This window comes from Martes martes, assembly GCF_963455335.1.
Source record: "Martes martes genome assembly, chromosome: 15".
Taxonomy (NCBI): domain Eukaryota; kingdom Metazoa; phylum Chordata; class Mammalia; order Carnivora; family Mustelidae; genus Martes; species Martes martes.
Window position 1 is genome coordinate 51,748,038 of NC_137903.1, and position 20,748 is coordinate 51,768,785.

General features: G+C 35.7%; 1 protein-coding gene across 1 annotated transcript in view; it reads right to left on the reverse strand.

Annotated features, from left to right (window-relative positions):
* Window positions 1-4,678: 4,678 nt before the first annotated feature.
* XPR1 (xenotropic and polytropic retrovirus receptor 1) overlaps window positions 4,679-20,748 on the reverse strand; it is a 234,545-nt gene continuing 218,475 nt past the window's right edge. The window contains exons 12-15 of the mRNA XM_080824449.1: window positions 17,744-17,910; window positions 13,206-13,345; window positions 7,909-8,130; window positions 4,679-4,854 (exon numbers count right to left, since the gene is read on the reverse strand). Of these exons, the coding sequence (XP_080680575.1) occupies window positions 4,794-4,854; window positions 7,909-8,130; window positions 13,206-13,345; window positions 17,744-17,910 (590 nt within the window). The 3' untranslated portion in view covers window positions 4,679-4,793. The remainder of the gene's footprint in view (window positions 4,855-7,908; window positions 8,131-13,205; window positions 13,346-17,743; window positions 17,911-20,748) is intronic.

The following is a 20,748-nucleotide window of genomic DNA, read 5'->3' on the forward strand; positions in this document are numbered from 1 at the left end:
GAAACATATTTTAGATGAAAATTAGTATAATGATTCTTTTCACTTCAGGGGAAACACTCATCTTGTCCCTCTTAGTTCCTCTTCCACTGTAATGGAATGATGGAGGGTTGTTTTTAATGGGGCAACTCGGTATCAGAGTTTTGCCAATTTCCTACAAGAACGGCCATTATGAAGTGTACCAATCAGGAGGCTCATCCCTATTCCAGGCAAACTACTCATATTGCTTAAATTAAACTCTTTCCAATCTAATGAGATGATTTTACTTTTTCATGTGTGGTGGTAGAGTGTGGTTTAATGCCGGTTAAATTACTGGTCTGTAGCACTGACCATTACAAGCTTCTTTGGCTCTAATAAAATCAATTCTACCCCACATTATCACTGTGCTCTGACATTGTACAGATTGAAAGTATAATGCAGAAAGTTTGCTTTTAAGATTTACTATCAAGACTAATACCTGAAATGTAGAAATGTATTTAAGTAATTTGCAAAATCTCATTTTAACTCTCCTAATCATCGTAAGCAAGAAATAAAATTTAGATGCATTATAAAATGAAATAAGCTGATAAATGTGATTTATTCTTCTTTACCTTTTTTTGAAGTGCTACCATAACTTGTATTGTCTTTACCTAGAAACTACGGATTTTATATGTAATGATGCTGGCTTTATTAGATTTGAGAAAAGTGTGGCAATTTTGTAGTTGAAAAAGCCATAGATTCAACATGATTTTTTTAAATCTGAGAAGCAATCTTAATTAAAAAAATTTAAATATGTTATATAGCAAGAAGTACTTATTTTCTGAGACAGGAAAATTTCATGCAAATTAAGGAGAACTGTGTTCTGAAATTTGTTTACCAATCAGCGCAATCACTTCAGAAGATCTTAAGTTTTTGAATAAAATAATGCCACGGATAGGGTTATTTCCTAAATTAGTTTCCTTAGGTTAAGAAGTTTTCCTAGTCATTGCTTAGGAAATTGCATTTGGGCATTATTTCCTGAATAATGCAAAGTAATAAAAAAAAATGATGGGAAAATAAAGGCAGGTCTCTACCAGCATAACCACTACTGGAGAGACAGCGAGGCATGACTGATGCCACTGATTTCACACACTTCTTAACTGCCCTGCTTCTTGCTGCCACAATCCAACACCTTCCCACTCTTCTCTATCTCCACAATCATTTTAATTTCTTCACCTAAATGTCTGTTAATCTGATGCCAGTACAACTCAGTAATAGATTACTTGTTTTTTATTCTTAACGTCGCCTTAGTTCACCTCTTAAGAAAGGATGCACTGCTTTCTGTAGTTATGAATGTACTTTGGTCAGACTATAGTGGAAGGATACCCTATTATCAACAACTTACTTCTAGTAAAATCTATTAAAATCTTAAAACTCTCACGCTGAAAACTTTGGGGAGTTGCAGATCCTGGGGGCTAGGCCCCATTTTCCTTAAGAGCCCATATAGGTTACTGATGAGGAGACTGGCGTACTCTCACAGCATTGCTTCCGACTCTGAAGCTGAGCAGCTTTCTTAAGTAGAAAAATGAGAGACACTGGAAAAGAAAGTTGCATATGGGTTTTCAACTTCTTTCCATTTTCCATAAAATTACCATTATAACCTAGTTAATGATGACTTAATTTTATCATTTTATTGTCTCTCTGTATGGTATGAAATCATCAATGATTTCATTTTAATGGTATAGGCAGCCTTAAGTATAGGTGCATGTTTGTGAGTAGAAAATAAGCCATTTTTCTTTGTCTTCTGATTTCTCTATACACATCAATGAACTTTATTCATTTAATACTTCCCTTTTATTCCTTTGGGGAGTATTTAAACTGATGATATAAACTGATTCTCAAATAAAATTAAACTAGAATTTCTAAACCTAAAATCAGATGAAGTTTTACCTTTGGTTAGATTGCTACTCCTTTAAAATGACTCTGTGATATTAATTTCCTAGGCGTTCTGAGAGTTTCAGTGTATAGACATCTCCAATAAAATATTAGGTAGGACATAGCATTGGCAACTGGTAGGGCATTTAAAACTTAGAAGAGAAAAATGCACATTGCCTTTTTTCAAGAAAGAAAATTTAAATGTATACTCTGTCTCCCAAACTGCTTCCTCTTGATGAGGAAAAATCCTCTTTTCTCTCTACAGCTTCACGAGGCACACAAAGCTGTGTATTTGAATACTTATTTGAGCATCTGTCATGGTAAGCTGAATGTTACATAAGTCTTCTCATTCTTGAACAGACTATGCTAAAAGGACAAACACATCAGAAAAGGAACAAACTCTAACATTGTATTATCTATGAAAAAAATAATACTGATTAGGGTCTAGAATCATAACAGTTGAAGAAAGATCAAATTGGCTATAGGATACACTGAAAGAAAAACACTGGGGAGTTCAAATACCAGAAATCAACTATAAGATTTTATGTGTGTCATTATATAGTGCCACTAACAGAAAATGAAGTTGACAATTCAAATTGCTCTGGATACACATTAGTACCACCAGTTTTATTTGTACAAGAAATGACTGGTCTACTGGACTTATCCAACTCAGTAATAATTACTGTTATTTCTTGACAGACCAGTGATATTTCCCCCATAGTTTTAAAGTACAAAAACAAAATAGTTAGAAAAAAAATCCCAAGTATAAGTAATGAAATCTTTAATCTATTAAAGGTCACTAAATTATTACCACTGATTATTATAAATGATTTATTTAAACTAAAAAAAAGTAATTAAACGTTTCCTCTTTAGTTCTGGGCCAAAGAAATGCTTGGCAAAACATAAAAAAACAACAAAAGCCAAAAATTTGTATGATTTTTCAGGGAAAAAAAAAAAAACTTCTCAATTTGGAAAGGGAAAAAACTTTGGAAGCTTGTCAGAATAAAAATGGAATAAACTCCTTTAAAAATGAGCTATTTGTCAGTTAATTGATAGAATTTTGGTAGTAACAGTAACTTTAATATAATCTACTAGAATCACGACAGGTGTAAGGAAGACTTGGCAATACATGGTAGAAGAGCTACTGACCACAGGAGTATTGTAAGGGGCAAGTAACCATGTATTTTCAAGACTAAGTAAGTGATAATAACAGCTGCCCTTCTACTCATTTGTCTCTTTGCCTAAGATTAAGCTGAAAATGGCAGAAGTAATTTACTTTCATGAATCCACTGATGTTGATGCTGGAATCTTCATCTGGACCTGGGGGGATGGGAGGATTAAAACATACTTCACTTTTCTGGTATTTATATTATTTTTGTTAGATAATGAAATGCTCGATTTAATGCCAACCACATTCAAGGAAGCAAAATCCTTTAAGGTTTTGGGGCTTATTTGGATGACTTAGGAACATAGGAAAGAAATTAGACAAAGAAGTAAAAATGGGCATTGTGCACAGACCATGAGAGTCTGAAATGTCTAAGAAATATACCTTTTGTTTACACCAAGTTTAGACCTCAAAAATCTTAAAAGCAGGTTGTTTTTTCTCTCATAGGAGGGAATGAAATCCAAAGTTCATCCTTTAAAACTGCTGGGAGAAATGGCTGCCAAGGTCTGTTTTATTCATGCAATGTGACAGAAGAAGGATAATTTGTTCTTTGCTCTCAAAAATATGGTTTCCCCAAGACAGACTTTTAATTTGACCAAATTCTGGCTAAAGCAAATGAATCCAAAAGAAAAACTATCCAATAAGGTATAGGGAGTTTCTGAAATAGCTTTATCTTCTCGTTCAGAGTCAGTAAAGGTTATACTTCCATTACCCTAAATGCTGAAGCTTAATAAGGCATAACTTCAGTTGTTATGGTCGGAGTATGGGCAAATATATTCCACATTTGTTCCTTAAAAAAAAAAGCATCAGACCTCTTAAAAAATTTCAACCGGTTACGTAGAAGTATATAGATGCTTTGTTATGAAAGACATGCTCAGGATTCTAAAGCAGCAGCAACTTAAAATATCAGTAATAAAACTTTGGCTTAAAATCAGAAAAAAAAAAGAAAAGAAAAGAAAAAGTCAAACTGGTGCGAGTTGTCTCATGAAAGAGGTATTGTGGACTAAACCCTCACATGCTGTCCAACATTAGTTTCCCCTGTCTTCTTTCACTGTTACCACCTTCATTGCACAGGAGTTATAGCATTCTTTTATGGTTAAGTTTCATAAATAATGAGAAAACTATATGCAACAAATACATCATATTTCCCGCCCACCCAGCAACCCTCCCCAAAATAAGAAAAGTTACATCAAATTAAAAAGTAGCTTCATGAATGAAGGTACTGCTCTAAGTTGCACTTTCCCTGCAAGTGCGGCCAGTGCATTTGCGCTGGGTATGAAGGAAAGGAAAAAATTCTCCACATAAACTGACAAAAAATTTAAAAATCAATGTCCGGTTTCAACCAGTCAAAACCGGGCCCAGCGGAAGCCGAGGTATCTCGGTACCGTCCCATCAGAGGGTCCTTGCAATGCCTGTTCTTCCATCCTGATAGGTATCTGTGTCCTTGTGATTGTAAACAATCCATAAGATACTATGTTTTTGTTCCTTAAAATGTCCTCTGATTGGCAAAATTAAGTAAATATTTGTTTTAAAAATAGAAAATGAAAATTAAACCAGAAGAAAAGAAAAGAAACACAGTGAGCTTGTCTGGAGTCCATAGGATCCGATCTGGAAGAGCTCGGAAATGTGTTATGTGTCTTCTCCTGTTTTCGGCTGGAAAGGTACTAGAGGTTGCGTTGGTCGAGGAAAGAATTGTAGAGTAGGAAAACCAAAGATGTTAATCTAGACTTCAGAGGATTCAAGTGTTAGCTTCATCATCTGTGTCTTCTATCAATACCTTAGTGTCACGAGCCTTGGATCTAGTGGAATAAGGGGGAAAAAAGCACTTAGTCCATTATTAAAATACAAACATGTTCACAGTACTAGGTACATATCCCATCTTATCACCATTAAAAATACATCTTAAATGGGAATTATATATTGCACCAGATGGACTATTCCTGGAGTTTCATACTCAATTTTGGGTATTACTGGAGAAACATTAAGAAACTAGACTGCAACCACAAGAAGGTGACATGAAAAATGGCCAGTCATGCATAGCTGAGAAAGAAGCAATCTAGAAGAATAACTGAGTTTGACCAGCCATAAAACATAATGAAATCTTGCCATTTGCAACAATATGGATGGACTTTGAGAGTAAAATGCTAAGTGAAGTAAGTCAGAGAAAGACAAATACCATATGATCTTACTCACATGTGGAATTTAAGAAACAAAACAAATGAACAAAAAAAGGAGAAAAAAAAGAGACAAACAAAAAACCCAGACTCTTACATACACAGAACAAGCTACTGATTGCCAGAGGGGACACGGGTGGGAAGATGGGGGGAAATAAGAGTACACTTATTGTGACGAATGCTGAGTAATACACAGAAATAGTGAATCATATTGTACACCTGAAACTAATAAAACACTGTATGTTAATTTACTTGAATAAAAAAAGAAGATCTGAGTTTGAGTACTGATTGTATGATATAACTTTTTGACTGTTATTATTTTCATCTCTATAAAGCAGGAATAAAAATATCCATTTCACATAACAGTACTCTTACCTCATGGAGACAGTATCAATATCAAGTGAGAACATGGATATAAAAAGCATAAGTATGAGATAAATATAAGGAATTATGATGAGCATTGATAGAAATACTGCCATTTGAGGTGCGGATGAAACTAGATGAGTAAACCAGCAGAAGATAAGACCTAAGGAGAGGCATGACAATTGTCTTCAAAAGTTGACAGGGTATGATGTAGAAGAGGGAGGAGACCAAGACATGGTAGCCCAACTAGGACCAACTGGTTAAAGTTACAGAGAAGCATGTTTCAGCCTAACGTGAGCTAGCCACCATAATGACCACCCAACAATAAAATTGGTGCCCCATCTAGTTATAAAAGCTTCATTATCGCTGACAATTTCCAGTCAGCATAAGATGGCCATCTAATCAGGAGGCAATGGGAGACACTCCTGTACTAGATGAGAAATAGGATTTGATAATATTAAAATAATCTCAGTTCATAAACCCTATGAGGTACAAGTGGTCCTTTGTGAAATAGGTGTCATTATTTCCACTTGACAGAGGTAGCAACTGACATTCAGCAAGGTAAAGGATGTGCTAAAGGCTGCGCAAGTCACAGAGTACTCAAATTCCGAACTTCTTATTTTAGATTTCCTGCTCTCTCCATTGCACATAACCTGTTCCATTGTTCTAAACATCTTCTGGTTGCAGTCTACGATCTCAGTGTTTTTCCACTTCACACCTGGAATTGAACATAATAGTCTAGTGCCAAAGAGCTTCCCTGGTTCTGAAGCAGAAATAGTGTATGTTTAGATTGCCCTCTGCTGGTGACTGACAAGGATAAGCTCAATGACACAACTACCTCCAGTCCTGAGTCCTTCCCTGCGCGTACCTTGTTTACCCCACCATCCCTCCCAGGCCCTCCTCCAGCTTCTTCAAACTCTGCAGTCCTTACTACAATAGTCTCATGCTTTGTTTTGATGTTCTTCCCAATGACCTCGCTGGCCCTTCCTTTCTTGCTCCTTTTGTTTATTCCTTTTTTCAATCTTGTCTGTGTTTCCTCAGGCTTAGCTCCCTGCTTTTCTTTTCTCTACCTGTACTCTTCAGAGAACTTCTAAATTCTATCTGAAGCGTGGGCAATTTTTCCTCTGCTCTCCTATATCTATGGGTTGCTATTACCACCTCCTACTTTTTAGGTCCTTGAAAACATCTCCTTATATTATTTTTAGTCCTACTGTAAAGCATCCTAACCCAAGTCCCCCGTGTCTGATACTTCGGAATACCATGGTGGCCTTCCAGTTGGTTTTCTGGACTTTAGGGTTCCATTTCCCAATGTATCTTGCACAGTGGCATTAAAGCTTCTGAAAATACTACTTTCATGTCATTCTCCCATGAAAAACATTCTTCCAAAAAAAATTAAAAAAAGAAGAAGAAAAGAAAAACAATCTTTGAGTCCTTCTTGCCTATATGATCAAGCTTGTATTTTCCAGCCTTTTATAATCATTCTTCACCTATTCAGCTACAGTTTTTGTTTGTTTTTTCTTTCTTTTTTTTTTTTTTTTTACTATAGTTCTAGTCACATGGCTTCCCTTCTGCCCCTAATTGTCTTTACTGTGCCTCTGGCCTAGTCAAGTGTTCTCTTATCCTTCAGACAACTGCCCACGCTCAACTTAAGTCTCCCCTGTCATTCCAATCCACCGTGAAATCTGTTTCTAAATTCCAAGTGCAGCCACAATACAGTCTACATTTATTGCTCCTTTTAGGATCATACAAAGTTAATGGCTTATAAAAATACTATTTGGGTATTTTGGTAAGAAAATAAAAATAATAAATAGAAGCTATTTATATATAAGAACTCTTTCTGTGAGGAAACTGGTCTAAATCCCATGTCATAACCACTCTCTAAGTAGGGATCATATTAATTTCAATTTTCAGAGGAAGGGCAATATAGAGAAATTAGGTAATTTGGTCAAGGTTACATAGAGGCCAAGTTGCAGAGCCAGGATTCCTAAAGTTTGTAACTTGAAAATTATTTGTATATAAAATATACTGAAGAGTCAAGTAAATTATTCTCCAACAAATTTCCCCCAGTGTACTTTTAATGTCAAATTTGTAGCATTAATGCATTAATTAATGTATTAATGACATTTTACTCTCTGTGTTAAGACATTCTATAGGTTGGATTATATGAAATTGCTGCTCTTGCTGTTTCTGGTAGATGAAAAATGGTTGAATGCCAGGATTTCCATGTGGTTGAACCTGATACCTTTTTGGCTTAAATATTAACCAGTGTCAACACCGGAAGGAAACTGGTCTCTGAAAAGCGGAATCCATACATACTGAGAAGCGAGGCGAGGCCGGCGCAAGGATATGCTCTGGCTGTACTTCCATGGCCGGTTCTTCTGGCGGTTTCGTACCCCGTCATCCTGGTCCATCATCTGTTCTAGGAGTGTCTGGTCATCTGCATTCAGAGGGGCCACAGAGATGTCCCGCACGGCGCGGAATTCACCACAGTTATTCAGATGTTCATTCTCCAGGCGGAAGAAGTTCCACACAAATCGCCTTAGCAAAATGGGGTAAGTAAGCAAATTATTTATAAAATCTGAGCTATCGTTACCTGTAACCCTCCCAGTATTATCGTTTCCACTCAACGAAATAAAAACAAGGAATGAAGGATTAGGATATTAGAACAGGAAAAGATGGTGTGGGGGTGGGTGGGGAGGGAACTAGAATGGTTTAGGCAAAGGGGGAAGTTCCAGTGGCTAGAAGGATATGTGTCTGCAGTTCTAGGGAGAGTCTGGGGCTGGAGAACTGCACGTCATGGGATTAGGAATAATATAAGTGGAGGAAAGAAGTGGGCAGAGGATTAAACCCTGGAACATTCCAACATTTACAATTTGGGAAGAGGAACAAGAACCACTAAAGGAGTTGAGAAGGAATAGTTAGGAAGATGTAAGCCTCTGAGAAATGAAGTGAAAAAAGTGCCTTGCTGAGAGATAAAGTAAGGCAGGTACAGAGAACTGAATGCTGGATTTAGCAAGGAGGGAGGCAGTGTGATACAAGAACACAGATTCTGAAAGACAGTCTAGATTCAAATCATGACTCCACCATTTACTAGGTGTAATACCTGGGATGAGTTACTTAACTTATGCTTCTGTGTCATCAGCAAAATGGGATAGTAACAGTATCCACCTGAAGACTGTTGTGAGGATTCATTAGTTAACACACATAAAATGCTCAGAACAGTGCCAGGCACACAGTGGGCAATACATGAGTGTTTGCTGCTATTACTGTTATTATTGTAGATTATTAACAAAAGCAATTTAGTTTGAGTATTGGGGAAAAAAGACTTGAGTTGAACTAAAGGGAGAATGGGGAGGTGTGAGATAGCGGAGACACCAAGTACAGACATCTTCTGAAGAGTTCTGCTCTACAGGAGACAGAAATGGGCAAGAGTTGGAGGAGGAAAGTAGATGCAAAGGAAGTTTTTTGCTTTTGTTTTCATGGGTGACAGAACATCTGATTCTACTTTTAAGCAAATAATTTTTAAAGAAGTGAAATAATCAAGAATTTAAAAAGTGAGCTTTTTTTTTCTTTACTAGAAAAAAAATTTTTTTTAATTCATAAAGCAGCATCCTATGTGGAAGAGGAAGAAGTCAGAGGGGAGTCGGTCTTGTAGTGATGGAGAGCCTCAGGTCCTAGACCTAGAAATTTGGGAAAGTGAAGACGAGGGTTGACACATGATTGAGAAGGAGCACTAATAGCTGCAAATATACTGTTTTCAGATTTAATATTTATTTTTCAGGTTTAATCTTATTTTATCAGAGTATTGTGATAGATGTGGCCATCCTGACTCAGAGGAATGCTATAAACATGTCTGAAAATACCTTTATTTTCCTTTGTGAAAGATATTTTCCATGGAGAAAGAGCTGTAGGTAGACCGTCATTTTCTTTCAGCACACTGAAAGTATCATTTTAATGACTTCTGATTTTCACTGTTACTGTTGAGAAATCAGCAGTCAACCTAACTGCAACTTTGACGATAATCCTTTCTTTTAGGCTGCTTTCTTTAAAATAAGCATTTAAATTGAAGTATTACATAGATCTACAAAATTTTGCAAATCACTAAGTGGGCAACTTGATTACTGTAAAGTGATCACCTTGTGCAATTACCACTCAGAAATAAAAAGTATAATATTATCATACACCCAAAGCTGCCTTTACAGCACTCTCCTATGTTCTAGAGAGTTTATTGATTTACCTTTCATATGTAGTTCTGTAGTCCACCTGGAATTGATTTTGTATACAGTATACAGTAAGAGTCAAGATTCGTTTTTCCCCCGTATGGATATCCAGTTGACTTATTATCATTTATTAAAGAAACTCTTTATCCACACCGTTATTTAACTACTTTTGTCAGAAATCAGGTAGTGCTAATGTATGTGTGGATCTGTTTCTGGACTCCCTATTCTGTTCCAGTGTACAATTTATCTATTCTTTCACTAATACCAGACACTGTCTTAATTACTGTAGCTATATAGTAAGTCTTGATATTTGAGAGGATAAGTCCTTTAACTTTTTTCTTTTCAGCATAGTCTTGGCTATTCTAGTCTATTTTTTTTTTAAATTCATTTATTTTTAGAGACTGAGAATGCAAGCAGGGGCTGGGGGACAGAGGAGAAGGTGAGAGAAACCCAAGCGACTCCACACTGAGCACAAAGCCCGAGGCGGGGCTCGATCTCACAACCATAAGATCAGACCTGCACCAAAACCAAGAGCTGGACGCTCAACTGACTGGCCACACAGGCACCCCTAGTCTTAGCTATTCTTTGTCCTGTTTCCATATAAATTATAGAACTGGCCTGTCAATTTTTGTACACATAATCATTCATTAAATTTATTCCTAGGTATATGATACATTCTGATGCTATTCAAAATGGTGTTTTTAAAAATTTCATTTTCTAATTATTTGGGATTGTTTTTTAGAACATTAAATTTTTATTTATACTGACCTTGTATTCAGGAATGCAGCTACATATATTCTAATAGCTTATTTGTAAATTCTTTTGAATTTTCTGCATATGCAATCATGTCATGGATGAATAATTAGTTTTATTTTTTCCTTTCTAATTCTTTTTTTTTTTTTTTTTTTGATTTATTTATTTGAGAGAGAGGGCACACATGTGAGGCAGTGGGGGGAGGGGCACAAGGAGAGGGAGAAAGAATCTCAAGCAGATGGTGCACGGAGTCCAGCGCAGGGCTTGAGCTCACAACTCTGAGATCACAACCTGAACTGAAACCAGGAATTGGATGCCTAACAGATTGCACACCCAGGTGCCACTCCTTTCTAATTCTCACAATGTTCTCCTCCCCACCCTCCACTACACTAGCTATACTTGCAGTCTGATGTTAAAATGAAGAGACAACATGCATAATAATCTCACTCCTGATCTCAAGGGAGAGCTTACAGTGTTTTACCACTAAATATGATCTTATTTATGTTTTTTGTAGATAATCTTTGAATTATTCATGGACATGTACTGACTTTTCTCAATGGTGTTTTCTACACACATGAAGGATGTCCCCCCTTTATTCTATTAATGTGGTGAGTTAACACAGATTAATTTTTAAATGTTAAATGATTTTTAATATTAAAACTCACATTCCTAAAATGAAACTAACTTGGTTGTGATGTATTATGCTTTTTATATGTTGTTGGACTCATTAGCTAATATTTTCTTCAGGAGTTTTGCATTTCTCCACATGAGACAGACTGGTTGGTCTTTCCTGGAATGTCCTCGTAGGTTTAGATATCAAAGCCATGCTGGTTGCACAAAATTAACTGGGAAATGTTCTTTTTTTTTTTTTTTTTTAATTTATTTGACAGACAGAGATCACAAGTAGGCAGAGAGGCAGGCAGAGAGAGAGGGAGGAAGCAGGCTCCCCGATGAGCAGAGAGCCCGCCTCAGGGCTCGATCCCAGGACCCTGAGATGACCTGAGCCAAAGGCAGAGGCTTTAACCCACTGAGTCACCCAGGTGCCCCTGAAGTGTTCCTTTTATTGCATCTTTCCCCTGGCAGAGTTTTATATACACTGATAATTCCTCCTCGTATATTTGGAGGAATTCCCTGGGCCTACAGTTTTCCTTGTGAGAAGGATTTTTTTTTTTAAAGATTTATTTATTTGAGAGAGAGAGAGAGAGGGAGAGAATCTCCAGCAGACTCCCTGCTGAGTGCAGAGCTGATACAGGCTCCATTTCATGATCCTGAGATTATGACCCTCAGCTGAAATCAAGCTAGGTGCTTAACTTACTGAGCCACCCAGACATCCCCCTTGTGAGAAAGATGTTAATATGAATATGATTTCTTTAATACATATAAACCTATCGGATATTCTATTTCTTTCTTGACTTTATTTATTTAAATTCAGTTAATATATAGGGCATTATCGGTTTCAGAGGTAGAGTTCAGTGATTCACCAGTCTTATATAATATCCAGTGCTCATTATATCACAGGCCCCCCTTAATGTCCATCTCTTTATTGGTTTTAATAAACAGTGCTTTTCAAGGAATTTGTTCATTCCAAAGTTTTTACTTTATTGGCATAAAGCTGCTCATAATATCATCTTACTTTTTTTTTTTTTTTTTTTAAGAGAAGGGGAGTGAGGGAAGGGGTAGAAAGAAAAGGAGACAGAGAGAATCTTAAGCAAGCTCCATGATCAGCATGGAGCCAGACGCAGGGCTCGATCTCACAAGCCCAAGATCATAACCTGAGCTGAAATCAAGAGTCAGACACTTAACTGACTGAGCCGCCCAGGTGTCCCTCATCTTACTTTATTTTTTTTATTTTTTATTTTTTAAAGATTATTTATTTATTTATTTGACAGAGATCACAAGTAGGCAGAGAGGCAGGCAGAGAGAGAGAGAGGTGGAAGCAGGCTCCCTGCTGAGCAGAGAGCCCAATGTGGGGCTCGATCCCAGGACCCTGGGATCATGACCTGAGCTGAAGACAGAGGCTTAACCCACTGAGCCACCCAGGCACTCCTCTCATCTTACTTTAAAAAAAAAAAGTATCTTGAAGATTTTTTTTTATTTGTAATTTGTGCCTTTTTTGCTCTAGATTTGGCAAGTTTCTTTCGTGCAAAATTAGCTTTAATGCTTTGCTTACCTTGGGGTACCTGCTTTTACTTAGATTTTAGGCTATCTTATTAGATCACTGATGTCTTTAGGAAGGTTTAAAAGACAATTCCTCTGGCATTTCCTTTGTTTCTAGTGAAAAAGCTGCCTGAATAACCCTTAATGTCAAATTGCAAATAATAATTCTCAAAAGATTTTTATTTTAATTTCTGTTCTAAAACTTTTTATTTCCCAATTTCCACTCATGACCCTTCTAACGGAACCCAATTCTAAAAAAAGCTTATAAGCCATCATTAGTAGTATTTTTAACTTTATTAAGAATTAACCTCTTAGACCTTCAAGTAGGATTTTCCAACTCTGAGGCTAATGAGAAGTTTTGAGAAAAGCTGGAAAATTTAAGCCTTTCAAATATAAATACTGTTTTAATAAATTCTAATTTATAAGTATGGGGTGTCTTCTAGGGGAAAGAAACTTTGATAGACTTTCTGGTAGTTTGCTTACCGGAAAACCTCAAGGGGAGCAAAGACAGTAGCAATGATGTCTCCAGAATGAGGCGACAACGTCATGGAGGTAATTGAGATTTGGACAGTCCAAGCAAAGCGCAGAATCACATCCTCTATGATGGCACAGTAGTAATAGGCCTAAGGAATAATAAGCAAATTGAGTACACTTACCATTATGTTTCTCACAAATAAGCACATCTATCACAGCAACAAGAGTCACATATGTCCCACCAATAAGCACAGGTTAAAGAGGAAAAATGGTTTTATTTTTATTTTATTTTCTATTTTAGAAAAATCTCACTAATTTATTTTCTTAAATAGTGCAATATCAAAATGAAATTTTATTGAATTTCATTAATTACTTAACAACTATATTTTATTCTCATACTGTATGCCAGGTTCTCTTCTAAACTCCAGAAATATAAACCAGATGAGATCCTTGGTCTGACTGAGATTATATATTAATATGTACAACATATGCTAATAGAGACTCAAGAGCAAAACGATTAGCAGATTAACTGTGTTATTTGCACTTTTATTCTCAAATTGCCTTACTCTGCATTTGAAGGAGTTTTACCTTGTTTTTCAAGATTGTTAAATAAAATGAAGCTTGGATATCACAAACATGGGTTGAATTTAAGGAATGTTCTATTTTTATGTGGGAAAGATAGCATTCAAATTCTTATAGGTACTAGTATCCACTATTTAGGAGTCCAGTTTTAGCTACACAAAAGTTTCAAGTATACAAATTGCCAGCAGACTATAACTGTAATTCATGGATTTGTTTGTTATTAATCTCTGGATTAATAACTCTTTAAATAGCTTAATTAATAGCTCTTTAAATATATGTATTTAAAGGTTGTGATATCTTATGATATCTTATGGAAACTAGAACTGCCACGTATTTACACCATTGCATTTTTTTTTTTTAAACAAAGGAGTATTAGTCATGTTAGAAGGCTATTAACAAAAAAAAGAGCAGTCCCCTTGCCCACTTCTCTTCTCATTCTCTAGGCACAAACAATTTCAGAATTTGTAGCTATCTCTCCTAGTATTTATCCTCCATATTTCTAAATAATGTGTGTATATTGGCATATCTTGATTAATCAATTGGAGATGTTATCCACTGCTGATTAGGATGAATTTTTATGAAGATTTTAACATACTTACATACCCTCCCTGTTTCTTCCCCCATCCATCCAATACAGTGATAATGCAGTTTTTGGATAAATTCACATCCAGTGAACTCATTATTAGGCCTCAGTGAAGAACTGCAATTTCATGTTACTTTAAGTCAGTCTTAACATGATCCACAGTTGACTATGTGGGAGCTGATGTTACAAAAAATGTGAAAGTCTTGGGAGGAATACACTTAACGTGAGGTCCAGAGATATAGAAAAATGAAGTTTTAATATGGAGATAACAAAAATACTCCCTGGACCAGGATGTGGTACTCAGCAATACATACTATTAATCCCTAGGAACTGATTTTAAGATTCATTTCACTGTGTTCTTAATTTTTAAATGAAGTTTCACTGGACTCCACCAATAGCTTTCCTTCCCTTTTTGTGTAAATGTATTTTATTCCAGTATATTTCTTTTTAAGATTAAAAGGGATGTGGCGATCCAGCAGAACATTTTTCTTATAAATTTGCAAATTATAATGTAGGAAACCATATACTCTATTTCCTAGGGTCATGAAATATGCAATAAGGAAACTGAATGAAAAACTATCCACTAATTTAATTACATAGAAGCCAATATGTTAGAACTATTTAAAAGGAGGCATGGATTAACATTTATATAAAAATATGAACAGTTTACCTAAGCAATCAGCATGAGAAGTAAATGTATTACATTGCTCAGTAAGGCAAGAACAATATAAGGAGCAATAAGGCATAACATTCTGGTGAGCACAAAAGGACAATCATTTACCTGAGCTCATGTCTGCTCTCTGACTTGTACTTGACATTACTGATTTTCTTACTTTCTTTGAAAAAAAAAAAAAGGTTTTTGTAAAGTAATTTCTATACCCAATGAAGCTTGAACCTACAACCCTGAGATCAAGAGTGGCATGCTGTAACAACTGAGATGCTCCCTGATTTTCTTTTCAAATGAGATTTATAAAGATATGTTCTAGTCTGTTGTTGGTCATATGTTCTAAATTTGCACATTGGGATTATTGCTATAGCTTATGCAAAAAATGATCAGTATAAATTAATATCCTTCTTTCTGTCTTCATTTGCTTATCTAAAGTTACCCGACATATCATTCTTTGTATGACTCTCCTGCTTTAGTCCTCACTTTATTAAAACAGCTTTCACTATTCATCAACTGAATATTACGTATTCACACACTTTTCAAAGTGCAGTTTTGAGGTACTGGTGACATTACCAGTGAATTATTAGTGACCCAATCTATATATCCCTCCTCATCAGAGAATTTCAGAACTGGGAAAGGATCAAGAGATTATCTGGTAGAAGAGAATATACTACAGTACAATTGCCTAAAGTTATGTAGCTAATTTAGTGAGACACCTGAGATCAAAATTCACTTACCAGGATTCCTAGTCATCATTGTTAAATTTCTTTTATTATCTGAGTAATGATACTTTTGCTCTCTTTTTAATTTAGGCTCTCTTATCCTTTTATTCATATATAAAAAATTCTTAAGGAATTATCCATATATTTTCAGATTGGCACTTTTGGTCTCTTTTTAATTTAGGCTCTCTTATCCTTTTATTCATATATAAAAAATTCCTAAGGAATTATCCATATATTTTCAGATTGGCACTTTAACAAAAATTGGCTGAAATAAATGAAAAGAGACACCTTTTTTTTTTTTTTTTTTAAAGATTTTATTTATTTATTTGTCAGAGAGAGAGAGAGAGAGAGCGAGAGCGAGCACAGGCAGACAGAGTGACAGAGGGAGAAGCAGGCTCCCTGCGGAGCAAGGAGCCCGATGTGGGACTCGATCCCAGGACGCCGGGACCATGACCTGAGCCGAAGGCAGCTGCTTAACCAACTGAGCCACCCAGGCGTCCCAAGAGACACCTTCTTGATGCAACAAAGATTCAGGCACTTCCTTTCCTTTGTGCTTTCACAGCACTGCTGACTCAGTCAAGTGTTAATTCAGTCATTCCACAAATATTAAGTCTACTATAGGCTAGGAACTATGCTGGGTAGTGAGGGATATGGATACCTAAGCAGTTAATCATAAAACAATGTGATAACTGCTATAATGAAGTCTGTAGAGGCTAAAATGGGATTAGGACAAATGGCTAAATATGCTTAGAAAAAGAAAGGCTTTTTAGAGAATGTAATCCTTGAACTGACTTTTTAAGAGGAGGAACTGGAGAGGATGTGAAGAAAAAGGAACCCTCATGCACTTTTGGTGGGAATGTAATTGGTATGGTCAACTGTGGAAAACAGTATGAAGAAAAAGAAATAGAAAGACCATATGATCCAGTAATTCCACTGGGTATTTACCCAAGAAAATTAAAACAGTAATTCAAAAAGATATCTGTACTCCTTTGTTTTACTGTAGCATTATTTACAACAGCCAAAGTATGGAAGCAATCAAAGTGTCCATTGATAGACAAATGACTAAAGAAGATGTGTGTGTGTGTGTGTATATATATATATATACACACATACATACAATGGACTATTACTCAGCTATAAAAAAGGATGAGATGCTGTCATTTGCAACATGGATGGACCTAGAAGGCACAATGCTAAGTGAAATAAATCAGAAGATAAAGACAAATACCATATGATTTCATTTATATGTGGAATCTAAAAAGCAAATTAAGAAACAAAAAGTAGAAACAGACCCACAAATACACAGAACAAACTGATGGTTGCCAGAGGGTGGGGGGTAAAGGAATGGGCAAAATAGGTAAAGGGGAGTGGAAGGATACAGGCTTCCAGTTATGAATTAAGTCACTGGGATGAAAAGTACAGCACAGGGAATATATAGTCGATGGTACTGAAACAGTGCTGCATGGTGACAGATGGTAGTTACACTTGTAAGTGCAACATAACACAGAGTGCTGAACTACTGTGCTGTACACCTGAAACTAATGTAACACTTGTGCCTCAACTATACTTCTATTAAAAATAAATAAAGAATTAAAATAAAAAAGAAGGAACAGGAGTTTGCAAAGCAGGCAAAGAATAGAGGGCATGTGAGACAGCGAAGTGCATGTTCAAAATTAGGTCATAAATTATATCAAGTTATTTATTCCTCTACTCTAGACTTTATCGCATTGTATTATAATTTCCTGGCTTACCTGTTTTATATAGTTTATGGCCTCTTTGAGAACTAGAACTTTGTTTTTATTTTCTATAGTGCCCAGCATACAGTAAAAACCTGACATTTTTTGCTGACTGAATGAATTAGTATTTTTTGGTAATTAGTTGCTTTTTCTCAATATATTAGGTTGGGATTAGGTATGCATCATAATAGGAGTTGGCTGGTGATACACAGGAGTTGCTGTTTTTAAAACAAATAATAAGCATTCTTTGTACGTACTTTTTGGGGGTATACGATCTCTTCCCGGAGAAAGGTGTTTTCTCCAGCATTCTTATCAAAGAGACCCCAGTCCATCTTCAGATCCCAGATGAGGGTATAGCAGGAACTGATGATACAAAACACAATCCAAAGGTAAAAGAATACCATGGTGTCTGAGTGACCTCGTTCTGAAGAAAGAAATGGGAAAGGTAAAAGAGAAAATTGAGAGACTAAAATAAAATTCCTCATTAAATAAAACTAATTTAAAAAACAGAGTCCTTATACAGCTCCATAAAGGAAGTAAGATTTTAAACAAATTTCCCTAGTAGAAACACTGTTTAATAGAAGTTAAATAGTAACTCCGATTCTCCTGAAATACAAAGTAATCTTCAAACATTTACCAAATACATAAAATTTGTACAAATGTGTATTTAGAGTTTTGGAGGCTCCATAAAAATGAATACATAGGGGCGCCTGGGTGGCTCAGTGGGTTAAAGCCTCTGCCTTCGGCTCAGGTCATGATCCCAGCGTCCTGGGATTGAGCCCCGCATCGGGCTCTCTGCTCGGCAGGGAGCCTGCTTCCTCCTCTCTCTCTGCCTGCCTCTCTGCCTACTTGTCATCTCTCTCTGTCAAATAAATAAATGAAATATTTAAAAAAAAATGAAGACATAAAAACCCAAATAACTGCAGTGATGTTTTGAGCATTACAAAAGATGTCATTTTAATTTTTGCCATCAGGTGGCAGATTAGGGTCAAAGATGAAAAAAAAATTATGAAATACCACTAATAAGAAATGTGCTACATTTGCTTCAAGAAATTCTTGGATTGTTTTTACTTTAAAACACTTCCTTTATATACTTAGATCTTGTCTATATTTATTGTGAAGGCAGTCAGATACTTTTAATTCCAGATAAAATGCCAGAAAGCAACAGAATGATTATCCTTAAGGACATATATGAAAGCAAATTTCTCTCAAATCACAAAGCAAAGCATGGTATTTTTGCTTTTTTTACAGCTTGTTTATAGATACAAATGCTGGGAACCCTATAAAGTATACTAAATCAGAATAATAAAAATAATTTGCATATGTCGGTATATAATTTAGTATTTTTTACTCTTAAGTCCTTCATATATTCTCTAGTGAAATTCTTCTTTAGTAAGCTTGAGTCATCATATTATTTGTGTTCCCTGTAGTTGTGCAGGATATAGGTATTAATATGGTCCTCAATTAACAAGAAAAAGGTTCGAAACATCTAATTCAAAAAAGTTTAAATTTTGGTTAGTTTCCAAAAGGCACAGAAAATAAAGGATGTGTCATGCCTTATCCACAGTCCTTCCTATTAAAATAAGTTAAAGTCCTTCCTATTAAAACAAGTGTTTATTAATCATTTTTAGGTATTAAAAGTGTTAAGTACCATATGATTCAAAGGCACCCTTTAGAAATTTATAATATAGTTAAGTGGAAATAGCCATTTGTTACTGATGATAAATTTGAGCTCAAAATGAAGTATAAACAAATCACTATGAGAACATCAAGAAGAATGGGAATGTTTCCAACAGTAGGAAATAAAAGGAAGTAGCATTTGAGTTATTTGTAGAAGGATGAATAAACAGTGTTGCAGAAGTCAGGCAGATGAGGCAAGGACATTCAAAGCTGAAGGAAGATAATGAAAAGGCAGGAGGTTGGGAAAGTACAAGGTGTATCTGAGGAGCTGCAAACAATCTAAATTTAGTGTGGGTGACATATGGAGGATGTAAGAGAATGGGTGTGATTTAAAATGAGTCTGGAAAGGACATTTTGGGTCTGACTATGGAATGACCTCTTGGTACTCAGGATCCTATCTGTATTTTAGAAAAAATAATTAAGCTGGCAGGTTGCTTGCATCAGAATTACTTAGCTGATTTTAAAAAATATGGGTATGTTATAGTTCTAGTATTAATCAGTTCATACCAGCTCTTAAGAACTGTTACATTTTCAGAACTAAGCTGACGGTTAAACACAATTATTAAAAATTAAATTATATAAACTTACAATTAAACAAAGGTAATAAAAACTCAAAATTAATTATTTCCTAATTATTTTATTACATTTTGCTATTACCCTTTTAAGGTTATGTATGTTTTTTATATCTGTAGGATGGAACTATTATATAATGCTGTGCTACTATACATCTTTTCCTAACATTCAGTATTATCTTAGAAACTTATACTAGCTATGGTAGAAGTATTTACACCACGGAAGTCAACAGACACTGCAAATCAGTATCTCCTAGCTCTACTCCTACCTAAGAGCTGGTTTGTTAAACATGTAACAGCACATCACTGTTGAGCTTCTTCTGGAAAGTCAGCGGTTGGACATAGAAACCAATATTTTTTCAGTGGTCCACAAGTGATACTAGTGAACAGTCAAGTTTAAATATAAACACATTTTCAGGTTTGAACTATTTTCATAAAAACTGTTCTTCACCAAAAGTAAATTGGGTTGAGTATTTATTTATACTGTAACACTGCACCACATAAATGATCAGTTCAAAAGTCCTAACAAGGGGCGCCTGGGTGGCTCAGCGGTTAAAGCCTCTGCCTTCGGCTCAGGTCATGGTCCCAGGGTCCTGGGATCGAGCCCCACATCGGGCTCTCTGCTCAGTGGAGAGCCTGCTTCCTCCTCTCTCTCTGCCTGCCTCTCTGCCTACTTGTGATCTCTCTCTCTCTCAAATAAATAAATAAAATCTTTAAAAAAAAAAAAAGTCCTAACAAAACAGTTATTATCTAGTTTAGTTGGATGTGTTCTGATGTTTACCTCATTCTGTAGATAAACACAGTCTAGCTGAGTAGTATTATTCAATAATTAGTATCATAATTGCATTAAAAAATCTTATAACTTATCTACTAAGGGTTGCAAAGAAAATTACGAAGCAAATGTAGCACCTTAATAAAATTCAGTGTTCTCATATTTTCAAAACAAGATCAACACAAAGAGGTAAAGAGAGTAACTTAACTGTAAATTATATTTGCAATTCTTTTTTAAA